Source organism: Acomys minous, assembly GCF_964271855.1.
Source record: "Acomys minous genome assembly, chromosome: 11".
In the NCBI taxonomy this organism is placed as follows: Eukaryota; Metazoa; Chordata; class Mammalia; order Rodentia; family Muridae; genus Acomys; species Acomys minous.
The window spans coordinates 94,059,375-94,083,510 of NC_140492.1; the positions used below are offsets into that span (position 1 = coordinate 94,059,375).

Below are 24,136 nucleotides of genomic sequence, written 5' to 3' on the forward strand. Positions count from 1 at the left end.
AGACCGGCTGGGGGCTTTATGCTGCAGGCAGTAGGAGAACCCTGGGCTTTAAATGGATACGTAATTGATCGTTATTGTTGAAGAAAAAGTATGACCTTGCAGATCAGCCAGCCTTTCCCATTTAATCTTTCCGCTCTGTGCCCAAATGTTTCTGAGGTGAACTGTCAACCACATCACATAAATTGCTTCCAGACCTCACGGTCTTCCCTTTCCAATACTGTCTATGTTTTGTTCCACCGAAATATGCCCGTGCATACGTGCACTCTCTTACGCATCTCACAGTGCCTTCAGTGAGCATGAGATTATATGGAGATTATATGTTATATCTCTCATGGCACTGTGTGAGAGCATTCAGAAATGTTGGGGGTCGCCCTTTCTCAAAGTAAAAGGTGCATACATATCTGGGTGAAGTTTATATTAAAAAAAAAAAAGCAAGAGAGCCTTGGTTAGGAAGGTCTTATTTATCTTGAAGGTGCCAAATGTTAGGCTTTGGGTGATTTACTTTTATAGTGAATTTGGTGGACCTTCCTTCCTTCCTCCATGAGCAGTGTGTGATCACATACAATGTGCTTTTCAAATGAGAACCTTCTAGAGGAGTCAGACACTGGTGTGGCTGAAATGGTTCAGCATGTAAAATGCTAAAAAAACAAAAACAAAACAACTTGAATAACTCTTAAAGAAAGCCCAACTCCCTTTTAAATATATTCCTAATGTAACAAAACCACAGTGAAAAAGCGAGTTTCTTCCTTCCTTCCTTCCTTTCCCTCTTGTTTGCCACCTCATACCTCTAGGAAGTTAATGGTTTAAGGAAAACGCTCAAGCCCAGCAGATCATGTCAAATATTAGGTTTGGTAGGATTAATATTTTACTGCGGAGTGACAGTAGGCGCGCTGTCCTAGTTTTAAGGATGATTATGTAAACTAATGAGCCTCATCCATTACAAAAACTTAGAGAAGCAAAAAGCTATTTATCATGTGGATTGCTTGCCTGTGCTTGGAGGACACTGAAGTTAAGTATTAAGCTCTCACAATGAGGTTGCATTTAATTAAAGTTGCTCTTTCTGTGCCACTGGGGTTCATAATACGTGACACTGTGGACATGTTTAATACTGCTTTATTTTGCAAAAACTCAATGATTTGTTTTCCTTTGCCTTGCCCCCACTGGCTCCACACTGACTCTCATTTAAGTTTACCACCCTCTGAGTTATTTCCTTTACAACAAATCTCAAGAATCAGTAGGGCGGTGGCGATGCAATTCTTTACCTCAGCCACTAGAGGGAAGTGACTCTAGTATTTATTCTGGGGAAGGACAAGAGACCAAGTAGTTCTGACCCTCTCCCTGCTCATTGAAGAGTTTGTCCTTTGCCTTGGGATTGCCTCTTATCTCTCCTGAAGAGAATCACAAGGCGGAAGGAGTGGAATTAAAGATTTTGGTCTAGGATGTGAAATGCAAGGTCTACCTATTGTCTTCAAGATAGCTCCTAGGGCTGGAGAGATGGCTCAGTGGTTAAGAGCACTGGCTGCTCTTCCAGAAGTCCTGAGTTCAATTCCCAGCAACCACATGGTGGCTCACAACCACCTATAATGAGATCTGATGCCCTCTTCTGGACTGCAAGTGTACAATGCAGATAGAGCATTCATACATGAAAGAAAGAAAGAAAGAAAGAAAGAAAGAAAGAAAGAAAGAAAGAAAGAAAGAAAGAAAGAGGACAGCTCCTAATGGACTCTTTCCATCCTCTGTCCTACGACACTATGACCAAAGCAACTTACAGAAGAAAGAGTTTATTGGGGCTTATGCTTCCAGAGGGCTAGAGTCCATGACCATCACACTGGAGAACATGGTAGCAGGCAGGGAGGCAGGCAGGCATGGAGGTGGGGTAGTAGCTAGGTGCTTACGTTATTAATTGAAAATCGGAAGCAAAAGCTAGCTTACTGGGAATGGGGAGGGCTTTTGTATTCTTAAAGCCCGCCCCCATCCCTCAGGGGCATACCTCCACCAACAAGGCCACACCTCCTGATCCTTCCCAAACAGATCAGCTAACTGGGGACCACACACTCAAAAGTTTCTGATTTCATTTTTTGTTTTTTGTTTTTGCTTTTTAAGACAGGGTTTCTCTGTGTAGCCTTGGCTGTCTGGGACTTGCTTTGTAGACCAGACTGGCACATCAATCTGCCTGCCTCTGCCTCCCGAGTGCTGGGGTTAGAGGCGTGCACCACAACGCCTGGCCACACACTCAAATGTATGAGTTTATGGAGGCCACTCTGTATCAAATCATCCTTCTGTCTGCTACACTTCTGTCTGTCCCACTACCAGAACATGAAACACTATCCTAAATACTTACACTAAACATAACCCTAGCTGCAGCCTGCGAGATAAGCACCGTTATTCCAATTTTATAGAATTAGGAAAGTAGGGTGCTTGGGGTTTAAGAAACATCCCCAAGGTCACTGAACTCCTGAGTTCTGCCACTGTCGGGCTGTTGTTATGAACCCGAGTGAGGGCTTCAGCAGCTGTGTCCTTCACTGTGGTACTATTCAACGCCTCCTCCCTTCACACCAGTCCCTCAAGCATAAAAAGACGTTTGACGTCCACAGGAGTGTTACATTTACAAACAGTTTTCATCTTGTATTTTTGCAGTCTTCCAAGTATGTGTGAGGATTGCTGAGATGTAAAGTAATATATATACATATATATATATGTATATATACACATATACACATATATATTTATATGTTAAATATAACACACTTTACAGGGAACAAAAAAAAAAATGGTTTGATGTGAGATGTTGGTGTACTGTGATACCTTTGAGAGGAAGTCAGGGGAGACTGCTAGAGGTCAAAACTGTAGGATTTCCATGTTTGTTTGGTTTTTTTTTTTTTAAGATTTATTTATCAATACATATACGGTTCTCTGCTTGCATGTCAGAAGAGGGAGTTAGATGACATTACAGATGGATGTGAGCCGCCATGTGGTTGCTGGGAATTGAACTCAGGACCTCTGGAAGAGCAAGCGGGGCCCTTAACCTCTGAGCCATCTCTCCAGCCCCAGATCTCCATGCCATGCTATGCTTTCTCTCAGCTTCTCTGGGCACATCTGAACTGCATCTGCCTCTCCTCACACAGATCCCTCCCTGCTCCTTACTGTCCTCGTAGGAAATCAGCTCTTATCCTCAGACCTGATCACTTGTTGGTCTCACTGTTTCATTCTAGGCTTCCATGTACCTCAGTGAATGTCAACAGTTGGGCATCCTATGGCCTCTGGGACCAGAAACACAATCTCAGCACAGGTGTCACAGCCTGTGGTCTGTGGGAATGGAGGTATCATTTTAGAGTGGAAGAGGGATTTGAAGAAAATCACCCTCAGCACATAGGTCTAGCCCCAAGACCATCTGGTTTCATATGGTGAAGTGTTATTCATTTTCTCTCTGGCCTTCTAAAACCAGTTTCCTTAAATAATAGAAATTCAGTTTTTAATAAGCTTTTTCAGGGCCCTCCCAAGCTTATAATAAAAAACACTAAACCATTTTTTTCAACCAAGGGGACAAACATTTTTTATAAGTAAATTGACATGATGGATGCTCTTAGTTAAGATGAAAGGAATTTCTAGGCTCTCTCAAATCTCTATTCTAAATATTTTTTTCATGTCTTATTTTTATCAATTTGGAAAAAAAATCTTTGATCAATGCCAGCATATTTGGAGAGCGCATACATGCAAAACTAGCTAAGAATTTTGCCTTTGTAGTTTGACTCTTGCCACACTCAGCCCTGTTGCAGGGAGACACAGAAAGTAAAACTGAGACTCGCAATATGCTGATTGTTGACAGCTCTCTTGGAGGATTCAAAGTGGCCAGGACCAAGAGTGGTTCATATACTGACATTTATAGATGGTAGGTAGATTTTTATTCATGCTCTGCTTACTCTCTTTAATCCAAAAATAAAATAATAAAATAACAACCTCTTTTAAAACAGTCGTATATGTCCTTAGAAGCTGTCAAGGTCATTTTAAAATCTGTTTATATTTGTTTATAATGTCAATTTGACATTGAGAAGTCAAGAGCCATATGGCTATTCTATATCCCTTCATCACAGTTGATGATAAAAGTGACTGGCCTTATTTATTTTATTTTTTGAAAATATCTATTTTTTGTGTGTGTATGTGTGTTTTCTCTGCCTGTATTTCTCTGTCTGTGCATGCCCAAGAATGGTTGTGAGGGGCTGGAGAGATGGCTCAGCGGTTAAGAGCACTGACTGTTCTTCCAGAGGTCCTGAGTTCAATTCCCAGCAACCACATGGTGGCTCACAACCATCTATAATGTGATCTGATACCCTCCTCTGGCCTGCAGATGTACATGCAGGCAGAGCACTGTATACATAATAATAAATAATAAATCTTAAAAAAAAAAATGGTTGTGAGCCATCGTGTGGGTCCTGGGAACTGAACCTGGGTTCCCTCAAGACCAGCAAGTGTCCCTAGCTGCTGAGCCACCTCTCAAGCCCCCAGGGCCTGGATTTCTGCGAGTCATTCTCATGAGTCGCTCGGCTGGACTCGGAGACTTGCAGGTGGGGATACTTTCCAGAATACTTTCAGATCTGACAAGTTGACTAGATGTCATCTGAGAAAGAATAGCATTTTATGAATTTGGTTTCATCCTGAAGTCTTGACCCTTTGGCTAAAAAAAATAAAATATGAGCAAAGTTGAGATTTGTTTCAGTGGCAATTACAGTGTAGCTGTGAGATATGGGGCGAGTTTGCCTCCTCCACTTAAGCAACTCTGTCCTGGTTTGTCCCCAGGCACCTGTGGCTTGGGAGAAAGGGTGTTAGAAGACCTCAGGACTGACACAGCCTTCTGTTGATTATTGTACAGCTACTAAACACCTGCTAGGACTGTAGAGATGGTTCAGTGATGAAGGACCCATGATGCTCTTGTGCAGGACACTGTGTTGGTTCCCAGCATCCATCCCAGGCATCTCCCAATTACTCCAGCTTGAGGGATTTGAGCCTTCCTTCTGGTCTCTGCACTCACTTACACAAGCCCACATGTAGATTCCTGTATGCACATAATTTTAAAAAATTAAACTTTTTTTTTTAAGCAGAAAAAGATAAAACTGGCTGGGTTTTTTTGGGGGGGGGTTTTGGGGAGTTTTTTGCCTGTGTACTCTTTCTGTTCATCTATTCATTGTTTCCACATTTTTGTTGTTGTTGTTGTTGTTGTCTTCTTCTCTTGAGTATGTTACGTTGAAAAAAGTCTGGGACTTATGGCATAGCTTGCATTTATACAATGCCTCAAAACCTGCTTTGACCTTTCTCAAAACTGACCTTATTTGCATATTTGCATATTTGCATGCGAAGTAATGGTGACGTACAGGTGGGTGGGGATCAGGTCCACTCAGAAGGGATCAAGTCCCTTCACTCCTCTTTGAAGCACAACCGAGAGATTTTTCTGATTTGGGGGGCTGAGACAGGTCTCTGTCATACACACCTGGCCCGGCTTTCTGGTAAAACTAAAAGCAACTAATAGTCCACCTTTTTAGGTTTGGTTTGAGTCAGTCCCCAAAGAGTCACATGTTAGAAGCCCGGGGTGATGCTGAGAGATGGGACCGCTCAGAGGCTGCCAGAAAGTGTTACTACGGTTCTCACGTTCATTCATGTGAGAATGTGTTCCCAGGAGGGCAAGCTCGGCCCGACTTTCTGTTTCATCATACAGCCGCTCTCTCACACATACTTCCTACTGTGATGTCACCAGAACTGAGCAGAAGCTGATGCCAAGCTCCGGAGCCTCCTTCCTGTACAGCGAGCCAAGCAAACCTCTTTTCTTCATAAAGTGTCTGCCCTTGAGTGTTTCATTATAGGAACAGAGCAGGCTAACCCAGTGTTCTGCTGGCCCCTAGCAGCTCACTGAAGAAGCTCAAGGCCGTTTCCGTGGCCGAATTACTGGATGGATCTTTTGAAGCCAGGCGTTCTACAGTGGTGTTTTAAAGGCTGCACTGCTAGGCACTTGTTAGTATAAATAAGTAAAAGAAATTATTCTTTGGAAATGGACAGAAAGGACTTTGACAGTAATGTCTGATATCATTCTAAGTCCCTGCGCAAGGGTGACACACAAATTTGTGAAGCAGTCCATATTTTTATGATTGGGATGTAAAATAAATAAATAAGTAAAAAACAAACAAGGTTGTACATGATGATTATCTTTTAATTTCTGAGAGATTAAAGTTTAGCTTTTTGAGCAGGTAAAAGTTGCCCGCATACACCTGGAGAAAACCTGGGCCTGCTTACCCTCCTGTGGGGTTTCCACCAAGCAGTATTATTTGGACGTAGCTGGAATTGCTTCAAGAAAGATGAGTTGGTATTCGGGTTCACTGGTGGCATCATGGGATAAACACTAGAATTTTTTTTTTTTCTCTTAGAGACAGAGTCTAACTATATAGCCCTGGCTGTCCTGGAACTTACGATGTAGAGCAGGATGGCCTCTAACTCAGAGAGATCCCACCTGCCTCTGCCTCTGTCAAGTGTCAAGATTAAAGGCATGTGCCATCTTACTTGGCTAGGAAACAACTTCTTAAAACTGTTTTAAGATTTATGAAAACCATATCAAGAATAAAATAGCTAAGTTTTCTAGTTTTCTGTGACTCCCCCAGGTCTTTTCCTGCGTGTACATATGACTGTTATTACAAGCATGACACAACCCTTTCCCTTTCATGGAATGGGTTGTCATGCTACATGCAGCATTGCTTCTCAATATCTGTTTATTTTTGGTGACTGCACAGTCAACAAATAGGTCGTCTCCCCTTGGTGACTGGGTAAACAGTGTCTACATCACTGACGAGCAACCTCTCCGTGTTCTGCATCTTTATGCTTTTAGTCCAGAGGAGAGGCGTGGGGAGATGGAGTGAAGGCCCCACCACCACTGCCATCACCTGTTGGGCAGCTTGTCTGCAGATGCTTAAGCATCTCTCACTGAGTTCAGACTCTGCGGTGCTGAGTGGACTTTCCCCATCACCAAAAGCCTGTATTTGTCTCTCAAACTTCCAGTTCTAAGACACGCCCCCAGGGGATGCTTCAGCATGATCAACAGAAGCATTGCTTCTTAGTTACAACTTTGGGTAAAGATGGCTAATTTGGGAGTAAGAACAAAAAGATGCAGGAATGGTCATTCGCTGGAGGAGGCAGTGTGACAGGAGAGGATGCCTACCACAGTGCCCGAGTGCCAGATCTCGCTCAGGTCAGGCAACTAACTAGTCTGCTTGTCTTTGCAGCTTCTCTTAAAATGGGATGGAAGAATTTATAATGGGAAACTGACCCCTTGAGAGCCAGAAGGCCTGGGCTATAAGTCGGCAGCCAGAGGCTTGTAACCTTGAGCACTATTGATGTGGTACCTTGAATTCTCATCTGTTCTCTTTTGGAGTTGTGCGTGTTGGTTGTGTTCCCAGCAAGATTGAGTTTCCAACCTCGGAAAAAGGTCACTCTGCCCAAGCTCCTGTTTTTATTCATCCTTTCAGGAGACAAAATAAAACTATATTCCATCCATTCTTATTGTAGAGGAGAGCTAGCTAAAAAGCTAATAGAAATTTGGAGTTAATTTTTGAAAAATAAATCATTAATGTCTGCCTCAGTGTCATGTGCTTAAATTTGTATTGTCATTTTTGTTGTTCATTATAAAGATTATCTGTAATGACAGTGCTTAAAAGAAAATTGTCTGTGGGGGCAGGAGAGATTACTCAGTGGTTAAGAGCGTTTCCTGCATTCGTAGAGGACCTGGGTTTGATTCTCTGCACCTGCACACTGTCTCACGCCATTTCTAACTCCAGTTCCAAGGGATCCAATGCTGTCTTCTGGCTTCCATAGGGACTGTATGCACGTGAAACATGGTAGAGAGGTGGCGCAGTGGTTAACAGCACTGGCTAGCCTTTCAAAGGACCCAGACTCAAGTCAACATATGTAACGGCTCACAACTATCTCTAATTCCAGTTGCCAGGTATTAGACACCCTCCTCTGGCCTCCCCAGGCACTAGGAATGTGTGTGGTGCTCAGACATATATACAGTCAAAGTACCCATACGCATAAAGCATATTTTCTCTTTTCTCCCTTCCTTCCTTCCTTCTTTTCATTTTTTTTCTCTGTGTAGCCTTGGCTGTCGTGGACTCACTTTGTAGACCAGGCTGGCCTCGAACTCACTTTGATCCACCTGCCTGTTCCTCCTTAGTGTTGGGATTATAGGCATGTGCCAGCACACCCAGCTGGTAAAATATGTTTTTTTCAAAGTGTTATTAAAAAAAAAAATAATCCTTTTTTTTTTAAGTAAAAGAAAGACAAACCATTCAGCCAGTTGACAAAAGGCACCATGAGTTTAAAATTGTCCCCTTATGGCTTGTATGTAACAGTTGGAGGAATAGGAAATTAACAGTTCTGGTTTTTTTTTTTCCCAGAAGCTTAGAAAATAATATGTGTACATCCATTCATCTTGAGTATCCACTTTGCACTTGAGACATACACAGACGAATAGAATCTGTCCTTGTACTTGGAGAGCTCCAAGCCTAGTGGGGAATCAGACCTGTAAACACATCATCTTGCTGCGGAAGAATGATTGTTAATCAAGAGGCCTGCAATGCATAAATTCATCGGGGAGCCTGCAGGAGAACCGCTTATGTGTGCAGGAGAAAGCCAGCCCGACTTTTGCTGGAGGGGTGACCTTCCAGCTCACCCTTGAAAGATGAACGGAAGTTTCCCGGGCAAAGGAGGTGGAAATTCTAGAAACAGGGAACAGGATATACAACGCATGTGCCGGGGGCTTCCTGTGTCTGGGGAGCCAAAAGTAATGTGTATTTCTGACAAGTGCGTGTTTTATTATTGAAGCCTAAACCACAAGACAGGGACAAGGCAGGACAGATAATGATGGATATCCTAATTTTAAAAATCCCTTCAGAAGGGATCTTTATTTTCCTGAGATGGTGCCTCTCAAACTGTACAGAAGTCACCTGACTTTTTGGTATGATGCAGACTCCTGAGCTCCAATCTCAAAATTTGGGGATCATTTGTATTAGTGTTCAGGTGATTCTGCTGCCTTGCCCTCAGGGCCCTAGCAACACCTTATGTCATTACCTGCCTCTACTTTCCTGTCTGTCTCTATCTCTCTGTTTCTCCATCTCTCTGTCTTTCTATCTCTGTCTCTCCCTCCCCCCTCTCTCTCTCCCTCTCTCTCCCCCTTCCCCTCTCCAGGCTCTCTTTTCTCTTCCCCTATAAACCTTACACCAGATCTGCAGATTTTTTATTTTATTTTATTTTATTTTTTTTGGACTTAGTTTGGAGTGAGTCAGTGGTGGGAGATAGAAATCACCCTGGGAGAAATACTACTGGGGAATAGTGACAAGCCGTTGAAGGTTGTTTCCCGGGTAAGTGATAGGACCACAGGCAGCTGTCGCAGCTGGACAGGTCGGAAGGAACAGTTTCACAATGGTAGGGGGGAGGCTGGGGAGTAAGAAGAAGATTGTGTTCATCCAGATGGGAAGTGACGGGCACTATTAGGTGAAAGCGAAGAGGCAATCTCTTGTTTTACTTGGGAGGCAGAGGCACATGGATCTCTCTGAGTTGGAAGCTAGTCTGGTCTAGAGAGTGACTTCCAGGACATACAGGACTATACAAAAAAGCCTGTCTCGAAAACAGACCAATAGCTTATTTGTTCTTCTAATCATTTTATATATTAAGAAACCTTTTTACTTTCTCCCCATTTTCCTGTTACTTTAAGTAGCATTTTCTCTTCACTTTTCTCGAATTTATCATGTACATGTCAACTGGATTTTCTACTTGATACATTTTTCCTTGATAAATTAGCATTCTTTATAGTTTTGTATGTACTTGGTCTCCGAAGAGCCGCTAACGGGGACAGTCCTTATTTCACTGTAATTTCTTCGTCCACTTCTATCTTGCTAGTTGCTTTTAGTGACTCTTACTGTAGTTCTCATGAACTAAACTATCTCTTCAAGAAACATTCTCTGATCACCATAGCGCTTATTATGAATCTTCTGTAATGTCTGGGACAATATATCTGCCAAGGAACATTTATGTTCTTGGCACCCAAAATTTTGTACTGTTCATTTCATCACAGCCAAACTAATGAAAGACGGTGAAGTCTGAAGGCAACAGGTTTGTGTGTGCTTAATTATAGCCATTCAGTCATTTCAATGCGGACCGCCAGGCTCTGCTCATACTTTCCCGGATGATTGTCTTAGTGGCTTCCTTTCATTTCTAAGCAGTGAAAGAAGAAAGTGTGTCATGTAATGTGGAGAAGCAGGCTTAGAATTCAAAACAGTTTGCATAAATGCACAGCCCCAGCACTCTGCAAATAGCCAATGCATATATTCAACATAAAACAAAGCACTGTATAGATTTATAACCCATTCGCTTTCAAAAATACCCATTTGCCCAGTTGCCACAGACAGTTAAGGATTTATGCCTGGAAGACAGATTTTTCTTTTCTTTTCTTTTTTTAAAAAAATATATTATAAAATTCCTGGGAGTAGGAATGACTTCTTTTTAAAAGTAATTCCAGTATTTATATTCAAGACTCACAGAGCTTTTACACATGCATCTTATCTCATGTGTCAGAAAACATCAATTGCATCTTATGAAAATGTCAGTGGGTGTGTGTTCTTTCTTGATTTTGTAAGCTCATCAGAGCAGCCTCACGTGCTGAGCCCTCAGAGTCTTGGGAACAAAGCTGCCAAATGTGTGTTGGTTTTGAAAACCAAAATTTTACTTTTTTAAAGTTAAAAGTAATAAACTTAAGACCTGGAGTCACTCAGTTGGTAGCGTGCTTAGCTGTCATATAAGAACTCCTGAGGTAGGGGAGGAGGGATGAAAAGATCTCTGAACCTCATAAACTGGGTGTGCTGACTCCTGCCTGTAATCCCAGCACTTGAGAGGTAGAAGCAAACGATCAGAAGCTCAGGGTCACCCTTGAGTGAATGAATGACTATACATATACATACATATGTATGTATGTGTGTATATGTATAGGCATGTATGTATGTGTGTATATGTATAGGCATGTATAATATATATGCATAAGAGAATAATCTTAGTTAAGATGTAAAAAAAAGTTTAAATAATAAAAGCATTAATCATAATCGCAAACAGATGTTCGCTGACACGCTTTATTTTTACTTTTGATATAACATTTTAAACAATCATAAGCTCTTGATTTGTATTAATTGAGGAGCAGGTCTCATTCCATCCCTATTGTGAAAACATTGTTTTTAGCTTCCTCTGGGTACTGTATCCACTTAGGACCAGGTAAGAAAGTGTTTGGGGCTTCATACATTCTCTCTCTTACTGTGTTAGAGGTCAGGAGCCCAATGTCACTTTTCCTGGACTGAGCTGAAAGCGCTGGCCTGGGGTCGCGCCCCCCCCCCATTCCCCCCTCCAGAGCTTCCTCTAGCTGCATTCTTTGCATTCCTGGCCTCTGGTCCCCTTTCTCTTTCTGACTGCATTAGCATCTGACAGAAGCCTCTGTTTCTGTCTCCCTCTACCCTTTCTGAGAGATTGTTGTAATTGCACCTATGGGCCATGTGGGTAGCCTGGGACCCCTGACTTTAATCACATCCTCAGAATGTCTTTTGTCATGCAGGTACCATATTCACAGGTTCTTCAGAGGTTAGCCTGGACACCTCTGGAATTTATTATCCAGGCTATTGTCCTGATCTGTACTGGTTTTCTTAAGTTCCACTTTCTGATCATATTAGAACTAAAGAAGAATTGCCCTTCTTTTGAACCTTTAGAATATGCATGAACACATGCACGTGCATGTGCATGCGCGCGCACACACACACACACACACACACACACGCACACAATTCCAAGCAATTCTGAATTGATTTCCAAATAGTGTTAAGTTTAAAGATGTGAGGAGAAAGACCACCGACCCAAATCATCATGGCCAAATTAATTAAAAGAATCAATTAGTAAAAGCAGATTCTTTTTTCTTTTTCTTTTTTTTATTAATTTATTCATATTACATCTCAATTGTTATCCCATCCCTTGTATCCTCCCGTTCCTCCCTCCCACTTTCCCCCTACTCCCCTCCCCTATGTCTGTGACTGAGGGGGACCTCCTCCCCCTGTATATGATCATAGGCTATCAAGTCTCTTGATAGCCTGTTAAGCTCTTTTATTTACATGTACAGGCTGCCTTACCATAAGGCAGAGTCAAGAGGTCCGCATTGGACATGGGCAAGATAAGCAGTTTTTATAGCTCAGAAGTAGGGGGTTTCCAAATGGGGGACTTGACAGGCAAATAGGCAGGGTTACAGGAGCAGAACATAACAAGAGGATCATTACAACCTCTTGTAAAACATGTTTGCAAGGTGGTCGTAACAAGGTAGTCATAATAAAGTGGTCATAACAACAGGTGATCATAACAACCTTTCCAAAACAGTGGCATGGCTGCCATTCCCTGGGACAGGCAGTACAGAACCATTTGTAGTTAAGGTTACAGGTGGGGGCATAGCCCATTCTTTGAGAGACAGGTTTAATCATAAACAGGAATGAGCCTAGTTTGTCTTTACTATAAGATGGCTTTCAAGCCCAAGAGGGAGACAGGCTGATTTACCAATACGCGTTTGTGTGTATGTATACACTTATGTATTTTCATCCTCCAAATTGCTTCAAGAACACTGGGACAGAGTACTTGTCTCCCCATGCCCTCCTGCCATTGAACGCTATCATTTTTTAATCTGTGGCAGTTATGTAAAAATGGCACCCGATATTTTTTCATCACATTTCTCTGATAGCTGTTCAGGACTGACATTCTGTTTATCCCCCTAGGAATTAGTATCTCTTTAAAAAACAAACAAACAAACAAACTTCTAATGGCTTAAAAACGACGTGACTTAGTAGGAACTCCGCTGCAACCCTGCTTGAAAACTGCTTGGCTAAGGTCCATGTGCTCACTGACATGCCGTCCTGCTGTGTGACAGTTCGAATCAGCTTTAACAATAGAGTAAAGTTCTGCTCCTTGCAGAGGTGCCATCTCTACCTCTGTCTGCGTGATTCGTTGTGGTTATGTTCATCACACCTCCTTCTTCTCACTTTAGTGAGATAATTCTCTACAACCATGGCTATCTGACCTGGAAAAATAATCGAGAAAAGACGGACTTATAAATTAACCATCATCTTGCATTACCGAAAGGCCTTGGTGTCAGCTCTAAGGGGCTAAATATAACCACACTGACCCATTTCAACCGAATTGTCACTTCTTATAATTGCGCTGTAATTCATGCTTGGGAGCCGAATTGGAAATGATGTACCTGGGACCCAGGCTTCTGGATCAAGTGGCACCATGTCCTTGAAGATAACTCCATACTGAGATGCATTCCTTACTGGCTAAGGTTCACTGTTCATACACACTAACACACACACACACACACACACACACACACACGAAAAGAAAAGAAAAGAAAAGAAAAGAAAGCACTTAGCATTTCATCTAAAGTCAGTCATATACCTCCACCATAATTAAGTGCATATGCATAGAAGCCTATGACGTGGCATTTTGGAGCCTGAGATAATAGATGTTCGTAGTGGATACAGTACATATGAGTAATGGAATGGACTTATGGCTCTCTAAAGCTCACATAAGAGTAGGCAGGAAGAGCTTTGAAAAACATGAACAGGGCCGTTCTTCAGAGTCTCAGGGTGTCACTGCCTCTTTACCTGTGAACAGGCTCATCCTCGCTGCTTTCTTACCCTTGCTGACCCCTAGACTTCTCATTTATCACCCCTTAGTCATTTGTCTGGCTTTGCTCCTCCTTCTCCCTTGTTTTAACATTCAGCTCAGTGACAGTATTAAAGATTGAAAGATGAAAGAACTACAGCGCCAGCCTGCAAGGAACTCCTAAGGAGAACCGATCTGGAGCAAATCTGGACATTGACAGCGACTGACCCCTGTAGGCAGCTGTTGTCTGAGATGGAGCCCAGTAGAGAGATTGACCTAACCCACCCTGGGTGTCAGGCTTACACAAACACTACCTAAAGCAGATGGCGGTAGACTTCAGCCTCAAGGCAAGGGAGGTGTAGTCTTGCTTCCTGTGTGTGAGAAGAGGGCCTTCTGAGAGTTGCCCTCTCTTCCATCGTTATCTTGGTATCCTGTGAGAGGTCCAAGCGACTGCCGTTTGCTGATGGGTATATAGCCAGGCAGCCGTTTTAGAGACAAGGAGCCCGTTTGTCTTATTTCTCCATGGCTGTGAAGAGAGATCATGACCAAGGCAACTTAGAAAAAGAAAACATTTAACGTGGAGGTTCATAGTTCCAGAGAGTTAAGAGTCCATGAACATTGTGCCAGGAGCATGGCAGCAGGCAGGCAGGCTAAGTATGTGGGAGCAATGTGCAGAACTTAGGTCTGATCCACAAGCAAGAGACAGAAGAGAGCGTGAGATGGGAGTGGGTGGGCTCTGGGAGCCGCAAAGGCTGCCCACAGTGGCACATCCTCCAATCCTCCTCCTCCTCCTCCTCCTCCTCCTCCTCCTCCTCCTCCTGCTCCTCCCCAAACAGTTCTACCAACAGGGTTCTCTCCCCCCTCCCTCCCTCCCTCCCTCCTTCTCCCCCCCCCCCCTTCTTTCTCTTCTTGAGACAGGGTTTCTCTGTGTAGCCTTGGCTGTCCTGGACTCACTTTGTAGACCAGGCTGGCCTCAAACTCACAGCAATCCACCTGCCTCTGCCTCTGCCTCTGGGGTGCTGGGATTCAAGGCAAGCACCATCACACCTGGAGGCCTTTCTCTTTTAAAATCACCACACCACTCGCTCGCTATGGCTCTCCCAGTAGCAGCCTTTTTATGGCCTTTTCCAGTAGCATGCCTTGTTCTCCTCTGGGTAGGGGTGGGGGTGCTCTGTCCAGCTCAGTTGTGGCCTTTACACAGGACCTTTGCAAGGGTTTCCTTCCCAGGAGAGCTCCCCTGCCTCCTCCCTAGGCCTGTCCCACCATACTTATCCATCACAAGTATCAAGGGGCTACTTTGGGTAGAAAAGTCCCCATTTCCCATATCTGTCCGTTCTCCTCTCAGATTTACTGATATTTACTTAGATTTTCGGCTACCTTTCTGAGCCCTTTTCTCCTGAGATCAGAATGCCCAAGGAACGCGCTGCATTTTCTTTCCATTTTGTCCCATCTTCATCCTGTCCTGTCACCATTTAGAACACATCTTTCATGCCAACCATGAGGACTATACGGTTCTCTGGTTATCTACTAGGAAAGAGAAATCAGGGGTGTGTGTGTGTGTGTGTGTGTGTGTGTGTGTGTGTGTGTTTTATTTAACTATTTGTTTTACCTAATAGCTTTAGAAGTCTACATCTTACCTTTTGATACTGCCTTTTTTTTTTTTTTTTTTTTTTTACTTTTCCTAGGAGGATACCACTTGAGTATTTTCTGCCACCGGTTTCAGCCTCCAACTGTATCCCTACCAGTTCATTATTATTTATCTTTTTAATATTTGAGTGCTGTAGGCATCCATTTGTCTAACGACAGAAGAGGGTATCCTACCATTAGCTATTTATTGTGTTCTTCGTCCGTTCTCCTGTGTACAGCATCCTCTCTTCGTATTTCCCTTCTACTCTTTTGCATTTTGATCCCACCTACGTCAGTTCTATCTCACGTAGGCTTCTTCCTGTAGGAAGGCCAGTGCGCTCATCAGACCTCCACCCTTCACTCCAGGAGGGCGCCTGGAAGCTGATCTAGTGGACTTGGACATGCGGACAACCTTGGGAAACAGTCCCATCTAGGTGCTGAACATAGGGCTAGGAAGGAGTCAGGGCAGTTCCCAGCAGAATCGCCTCTAGGCCAGGATCAGGTGGCATCTTCGTGGAAACTTGGGATCCATCCCACTGTCCCTGCTGTCCTCCTTGGATGTCGATACATAGACACAGGGTCTTGCACAGAGTGCTGAAAGCTCTCCAGCCCTAACATCTTGGCCCAGGAAAAATTAATCTCCTCCTAGTATGCACAGAAGAGTCCATAAATACTAGATTCTTAGTACTATTCTACTTGGGCATAGGACTTCTGGAGGGAGAGTAAAAAGTCTGTAATAAAAAATATATATGAAGGGAATCATATATATATATACACACATACATATACATATATAATATACATATATGTATACGCATATACATACATACACATATATATGTTTGTATATATATGAGGGGAATGAATTGTGAAGGGTTAGACTTTTTATTTTATACCCATTTCTTCTAGAGCTAGCCTTTCCAGTAGGATGACAAGCTGATTTTCCCATCTCATTTCCCCTCCTTGGAAAATCACTGGCTGATAGTGGCATTCTGATAAATGAACAAGCAGTATGCAATACAAACTGTATCCGTTGTTGCGTTGGCTTAGTGGCTGTCCAGTATGTACAAAATCCCCGCTGAGTGCCCGTCCGTGTGGTGGCCTAGACCAGCTATGTGCTTAAGAACGTGTAAGGCTCAGTTTCCTCTTAGCTCTGCAGTCGCACCTCTGTGGCAATTGCAAGTCACCTGTGCTTCCTTTTTCTGTCTATATAATTATTTCGTCTGTAGGAAAATGTCAGTAGTTCTGACAAATTTAATCCTGTGTTTACTGACTGCCTTGTCTTCTGAATCATAGGTTACTAAATCAAGTCAAACAGGTTAGAAGGCAGGCTCCACTTGACTGTCACACCTACTCTTATCATCAGTGAGTGTGGGAACCTGTCAAGTTAGTTGCTCTGCGCTAGCTAGTTCATCACTAGCTGTGTATGTACTTTACCTAGTCTTACGTTTTCCGTGTGGATGAATCCAAATCTTCCCAAAAGTTTTCAATGAAAATAACAGAATATGTTTAGTTAAAATGACTAATGTTCGGGGCTGGTGAGGTGGCAGGCAACACTTAAATCATGTACCACTCCTGCAGAGGACCAGAATTTGGTTCCCAGCACCCATGTTGGGTTGCTCACAGCTACTCGTGACTTCGGATCTTGGGTATCCAGTGCCCTCTTCTGGACTCCTTGGGCACATGGGAAAATGTATCCACAATCCACACTTTCATACACATAATTATATATATATGTATATATTTAACAATAGCTACTTGTAGCTGAGAGTTGCAGATATTCCTCAAAATGGAGGAATGTGAAGCAGTGGAGAAGAAAAAAAAATAAAGGTTTGATTATATCAATGTTCCCATTTTGGTGCTGCCATCTTTAGAGGCAACACCATATAAATGAACTTTTCTAGAAGGGAGCATGGAGAATATTATATGGATTGGGAAGTACAGACATCCGGTCTTAAATCCACCCAGAGCTGAATTTTCACCCTATGTATATCCTCCAACTTGTGACTAAACACCCTTCTTGGAAAAATTGACCCTTCCTCCCTCCTTTCTCCTCTGTGGATGCAAACCTAGTTCATATAGTCTTTTCAGTGTTCATGGTCAGCGGGCCAGCTATTTCTTTTTTAAAAAATATATTTTATTAATGTATTCATATTACATCTCAATTGTTATCCCATCCCTTATATCCTCCTATTCCTCCCTCCCTCCCATTTTCCCCTTACTCCCCTCCCCTATGACTGTGACTGAGGGGGACCTCTTCCCCCTGTATGTGCTTGTAGGGTATCAAGTCTCTTCTTGGCAGCCTGCTGTCCTTCCTGCCAGCTATTTCTTATCTCTCCAATAGTCACTGCTTTCATCAGAGAGATGCTTGAATTCATGACTGTTGTAGCACAGTTTCGCATCCTCTCTTGCCATCTTGGTTGTTCTCCTCTGTTGGCCAATGGGATGTAATTACCCTTCTTCATCCAAAAGCTCAGGAAGTCGCTGGCTTGTCTGCGGAACGTGGCGATGGTACTCAGCAGGGACTTTTGCCTTGTGTTTGGCTGGGCTGTGTCCTGAAGCCATGCCAGGATCTGAGCGGTTTTTAGCACTAACATCCTTCCATCACTTCGTGACAATGAGTTGTAGGAGAAAGACAGCTGTAAGCCACCAAGTGTGGGTGCTGGGAATCCAGCCTGCAAGAGCAGACAGTGTTGCGTGTGTTCAGAATTTAGTAACATTGTTTTAAGAATATTGAGATTCTGGGTCCTGTAAAAGTATTTTTTAAAAATACGTACATACATACATACATACATACATACATACATACATACATACATGTTTCAGCCTTCATGCACACCAGAGGAAGAATCAAATCTCATTGCAGATGGTTGTGAGCCACCATGTGGTTGCTGGGAATTGAACTCAGGACCTCTGGAAGAACAGCCAGTGCTCTTAACCTCTGAGCCATCTCTCCAGCCCTCTATGAGAGTATTGATGGACCTGTTCATATTGTGTTTAATGGGAGAAATAGACACTTAGACATTGGAACTGCCTACTCAAAAAGCATCTGTGTAAGTTTGGGCTGTCCAGTTCTGGAAATACAGAGATCAATATAGCAAGGCCTTAGCCTTGAGAAACTCACAGACTGATAAGGAAGGCATCAGTGATCAAGTCAAAGTACAGTGTGGGTAGACCCACTTTCAGGGCCCCGGAGAGTACAGAGAGTGTGCTGTAATGCCGTTTGCTCCAGGCTTACATCACACAGAGTGAAGCGCTCTTTTTGATCCCTTACACTATCTTATATTTTTTGCGTTGACTCACTGTATTTGCCAGACATTACATGGAGGGGTTTTATATGTGTCATCTCATTTTCACTTATAGATGCCAACTCCCAGAGGTTGGTCCTATTATGGACCTATATTATAATTAGGGAAAATGGGCAGAGCTTAAGTAACTTGCTTAAGGTGAGAGTAAGTGTTGAGTCTAGAACCGAAGACAATATGACACCTTTCTCAGAGGGAGACATTATCTAGAGCAGGTGATTCACAACAAAAAGGCATTGGCAGTGTCTGCAGACGTTTTTTAACGGGCACTTCTGTTGTCTAGCACGAAGAGTCCGGGATGCTGCCAAACATTTTTCAAAGTGCAAGAAAGCCTCCAAACCACTGTGGCCCAGGTGACAGTGTCACTAGGGAGAAACCCTACTGAAATGCAGGAATTACTTTACACCATTTAGAGTAGTCAGTCATCTCTAGGTATCCATGAGGTATGCATTCTGGGATCCCAGAGACCATGGGTGCCCAAGCCTCCTGTAAATAGGTCTGGAGAGATGGCTCGGCAGTTTAGAACACTTTTTGCTCTTGCAGTTTGGGTTCCTAAGACAGAATATTTGCAATGTCGACTCCACATCCTTCCATGGATGGCAAATCATCTCTAGATAATGTTCAATGTAAAATAAAATGGGTATGCTGAGTAAATAGATGCTACAGCATACTGTTCAGGGGATGAGAAGAGTTCACACACACACAGGTGGTCACTAGGCACACAGTTTTATTTGCAGGGTTTGTTGCTGTCGCTGTCACTGTCGCTGTCATTTCTTTGGTTTTGAATTCTTGTGATGGGGTCTTGCTGCGCAGCAGAACAGGCTGTTGTAGAACCCAGGCAGTGGTTTGTCTTTGCCTTCCCTGAGTGCTGAGATCCCACGTCTGTCCCACCATGGCTGACTGTCCTTACATATGTTTTAGTGAGGGTGTGCTCGAACCTTCCGGTGCAGGAGGGTGGCTGTACTACAAAATATTAAAAAGCCAACAAAGGATGCCCTTAGGGGGAGCAAAGACACTGAAACAAAGCTCTTACAATATTGAAAAAATGGGTCTTTTGTTACTGCTCAAAGCCTCTGTTTCTCCTGTGTAGGATTGGGTGGATTCTATGGTTTTCTTTTATTTCTGAGACTCTCAAAGGTCTGTGAAGACTCTACAAGAAAGTAGGATTGTGGGCATGAACGCCCTGTTTAAGGATTGTCATCAAATCCTTTTGAAGTTTTTGGTGAGAAAATACTTCTGTGGACCAGAAGACGTAACAATATATGATATAATATTAAATTAAAAGTAACTCATTTAAATTCTGATTTTTTTTCTTTATATACTTCTGAACAAACATTTGTGGTTTGGGGAGTCAAATAAATACCAAGCCTTTCTTCAAAACGAATTACAATGGGATTCATCCTTTTCCTGTGTTCCTTTCCATCAGACTCTATTTTACTGGGAGGGAAAGGAATTTATGTTGCTAAATCAGAGCCAGGTATTATATGTACATGCGATAGGTGATCATTAACTAGAGCCATCTTTCGAGGCCATGAGGCCAAACAGGTGTGCACTGTAGCTATCGTGGTGAATTTTGTTGTTATTGAGGTTTTTCGTGAGGGTGGTGGCTTGGCGTGTGCGTGCTTCTACCAGACAACAGGTAGCGTCACCTCCGGGAGTCATGAGGGACTTCCCACTCAGCGCCACAGTTGTGCCCGGTCCTATGGTGAATCACCCAAGCTCTCAGGTGTGCACAGCACACACTAGCGTTCCAGTGGAGCAGCTGGACTTATTTATTTATTTCGAGGGACCGATCCATTTCAGGCCCTGGGATGGGGGGGAGATGCGCTAGCCCTGCGCCTGCTCCTGGGCACAGTACACCAGGGGCCCCTGCTCTCTTTCCCAGGAAGCCCAGCTGGGGACTGAGCCAGGGCCCCTGCCACCCTCCTTACCGCTGGACCCTACATAAAGGTGTCAGATTCAAGTCCTCCCATAGGCCAATTTTCTAAAAGTGCTTTCAAGTTTCCATGGTGTTGGGCGCACCCCCCCCCCCCCCGCAACCAGAAGGGGAGGGCGAGAGAAGCTTTTGCGTTCAAATTCTTTTCCTTGTATGTAGACGACGTTAAAAGGAAGCTTTGCACTGGGCATGTTCGGATGTGAATGGGTTTGCTGATAAGCAACAGCCTCCCGGAACCATAGGCTTAAAAATAGTCCTCCTCCTACCAACCCCCCCCCCCAGGAGCTGCAAATGGTATCTGCCAAACAGATGACAAAGTACCTTGGACTGAATCACAGGGAGACAGCATTTTGAGCAGAACGCAGGCTAAACTCTTGTAATTACTGTTTATAGCTGGCCCAGGCTTCCTAGGAGAGGGCAAACACTAGAGGAAGTAAGTTTCCTGAACCTCTCAGATGGCTGTGCGTTAATTAAAGGCCAGCACAAGACGGGTAATTCTCAGACAGGCTCGGAGTTGTTCCTGAGACCACAGTTCGCCGCCCGCACGTTTTCTCTGGAGGGGAGTGAATAGATAATTGGGATTTTTCCCCCCTTTATATTTCCTCCCCATCTCCGTTTTGATCCCATGGCCTCGAACTCACAGTGAATTGAAGAAAGAGAAAAATGGATATGTCCGACCCCAATTTCTGGACTGTGCTCTCAAACTTTACTTTGCCTCATTTGCGGAATGGGAACAGGCTTCGGCGCACACAAAGGTAAAAACGCGGGATCTTCCCCCCTTTGCTTTCTCTGCTGGAGGCAGGGGGTTGCCAGAGCCCCGTTGCCTCTGGCAATTTGTTTGTTGGTGACAGTTTGAAAAGTTTATGCCTTGTTGGGGGGAGGGGGTCTCTGTTTCAGTGCTTCCCCTCCTCGCTGGGGATTCCTGAGTGTCCCATCAGTGCGTTGCTCAGAATTCTTGCTCAGTGTGGATAATCGGACATCGGACATTGCCTTGCAACGGGCGCTTTGTCTCTGTCCATTTATCTACTTGTATTTTTATCATTTCATTCTGCCAGACCCACCCGGGCTGCTGGCCTTCCTTACAGAGCCTTCCAGAGGCTCTTCCTGTGTTATCTATCCTATGGATCACTTACCAGATGCGAATCTGAGTCGCAAGGTAACCCAAGCGAACCTATTTCACATTGACTGCTTTTAAAGAAATCTATACAACTTTGGCATTTTGACTTTTTATCGTTTCCTTGACATTTATTACTAACATAGGGCCAGCCTTTCATTTGTAGCAATATATATATGTATATATATATATATATACACACACACATATATATATATACACACACACATATATACATACACACACACACACATATATAATTTATGTGGGTGGCGTAGAATTTGTTTAGAGTCAAGGTGGGACTGGATGCTGCAAGTGAGAGGGAGGTCAGAGTGCATTTGCAGACAACCAGAGTGCAATATGATTTAAAGGAGGCAGTCTCATTCCCTTCTCTGTCCAAAAAAAAAAAAAGTAGCATTAGTGTGGTGGTTTTGGAGAGCTACATCCCCCCCCTGCGTTGCATAAGTATATATTGTTCGTTTCAGTCAAAATTTGGCTCGGTGTGTACATGCGAACATACTTGAAACAGCCCAGTCAAATAAACAGGATGCGGACTATCAGATTTGGAACTTTGTAATCTCTGTGCTCTGCTGTTTAGAGAATACAAGAAAATGGTTCTTTTGGAGGGGGGGGATACCTGTAGCTATGGATAGTTAAATGCAAATGAGAAGTGCTTTCAAACACTTAAGTCATATTGCTTTCTAAATGTGCCATGGTATTCCTTGCACTTTAGGGAACTCCTTCATATGTGCACATTCACAAATTGTGTGTGTGTGTGTATGTGTGTGTGTGTGTGTGTGTGTGTGTGAGAGAGAGAGAGAGAGAGAGAGAGAGAGAGAGAGAGAGAGAGAGAGGGAGGGAGGGAGGAAGGGGGGGAGGCTTTATAATCACATTATAAATGCAACTTGAACAATGCTGATGTCCCTAAGTCACATAGGATTCATCGAGGCATGTGGCTGTTTTTCTTCTTTTGTGACATAACTGGAAATCTTAGTTTTGGCCATCCCCAGTCTCCCTATCCTGTATCCTCCATGCTCCAAGTTTTCAACAAGTAAAGTGGAGGAGAAATACAGGGTCTCCACAAGCAGGCCATCATGTCTTGCCGAGCTAGACTAAGGTTCTTACTTGTTCGGTTTGATCAGAGCATTTTCTCTTTTTCCTGGGGCAGTCCTGGCTGTCCCACCACTCCACCCTGACCGGGAGCCAGTTCTTGGAGAGATAAGGAGGCCTGGCCATTACCTGTGTGTCTGGTCCTGAAAAGCAGGTGGAACTTTTCTTCCTCCTCATCCCTGCCCACCTGTTGCTGGTCCTATGGCAACAGTCTGACGTGTGAGGAATTCTCAGGTTGGACAGGCCTGGGTTTTAGGATAATATCTGGTCCAGCCTGGTCACTCTAATTAAGTCTGACGTAACCTGGGTCAGGAAAGGTGAGGAGGGCTGTTTCCACTCTTTCAGTCAATGGACCTATGTCTTCAGTTCAGGGAAGCAAAGCAGAGAGGGGGTGGAGGTTTTCTTCTTCCTTTCTAGGAGTGTGGATTTTGGAAATGTGCCTGTAGACATCTTTGCAGCCATCCGTCTAATTATTGTCTTGTAACAGGCCAGCCTTCATGCTTTCTGGTCTGGTATCCCTGATCCAGAACAATCAGGAGCAATGTGGTTTTTTTTGTTTTTGTTTTTGTTTTTTTTTAATTTCACATTTTTGTTTTTGTTCGTTTGTTTGTTTTTGAGGTTGGACATCCCTAGTTAGAAATAACTCTAAAACCCAAAACTTTTGAACAGACTCAAAGTTTATGATTTTTTTCTGGCAGTTTGAATTTGGAGTTTCTAGATGAGAGAGCTCAACTTGTATGTGGATTTAGGAAGTTGAAGGGCAGGGACCCCCCTCCGCCCAGTGGCATGTGGGGTAGTGTGCGCGGTGGTGTGTGGGGTGGCGTGTGTGGTGGCATATGCTGTGGCATGTGCGGTGGCATGTGTGGTGGCGTATGAGGTGGCGTGTGTGGCCCCAGCCATGTCTTTCCCTAAGGATATGGGAAGTGTATGCTTACACTGTGGTCTTCTCTTTCAGGGATGTCTCTTAATTGTTATAAACCCTGACTTTTCCAAGGCTGTCCTTAGCCTGGAAAGTCTGTCCCTTGCACAGGATCTCTTGATTCCAGCCCCCTGTTGCCCTTGTCCTTTCTGTCAGGCTACTGTCCTGACTGCACACTTGTCACCCACTGTCACTGCTGTCCCCTGGCTGCTTTTTCTCGTTTCTGTTAAACTTCATCTCAACCTGTTAGTAACTGTCAACTTCTATGAGTAAAATTCACCTCTCCGCCTGTGAATGGGCATCACAGACCCCACTGGCACAGGAAGGATGTGCCACTCAAACAAAACCTCCGATGCTTCTTCCCTCTCACCTTAAAAACCCGAGCTATGAGCCACACGTGGTGACACGCACCGTTA

General features: G+C 43.7%; 1 protein-coding gene across 19 annotated transcripts in view; it reads left to right on the forward strand.

Annotated features, from left to right (window-relative positions):
- MAST4 (microtubule associated serine/threonine kinase family member 4) overlaps positions 1-24,136 on the forward strand; it is a 617,295-nt gene that overhangs the window by 425,033 nt on the left and 168,126 nt on the right. The window contains exon 1 of one of the 19 annotated variants that reach the window (XM_084800727.1): positions 20,885-21,332. The exons of 17 other annotated variants lie outside the window; for them this stretch is intronic. In XM_084800727.1, coding sequence (XP_084656853.1) covers positions 21,241-21,332 — 92 coding nt within the window. In that variant the 5' untranslated portion in view covers positions 20,885-21,240. Of the gene's footprint in view, positions 1-20,884; positions 21,333-24,136 lie in introns of those variants that run through there. One more of the 19 variants, XM_084800731.1, reaches the window with a different exon arrangement.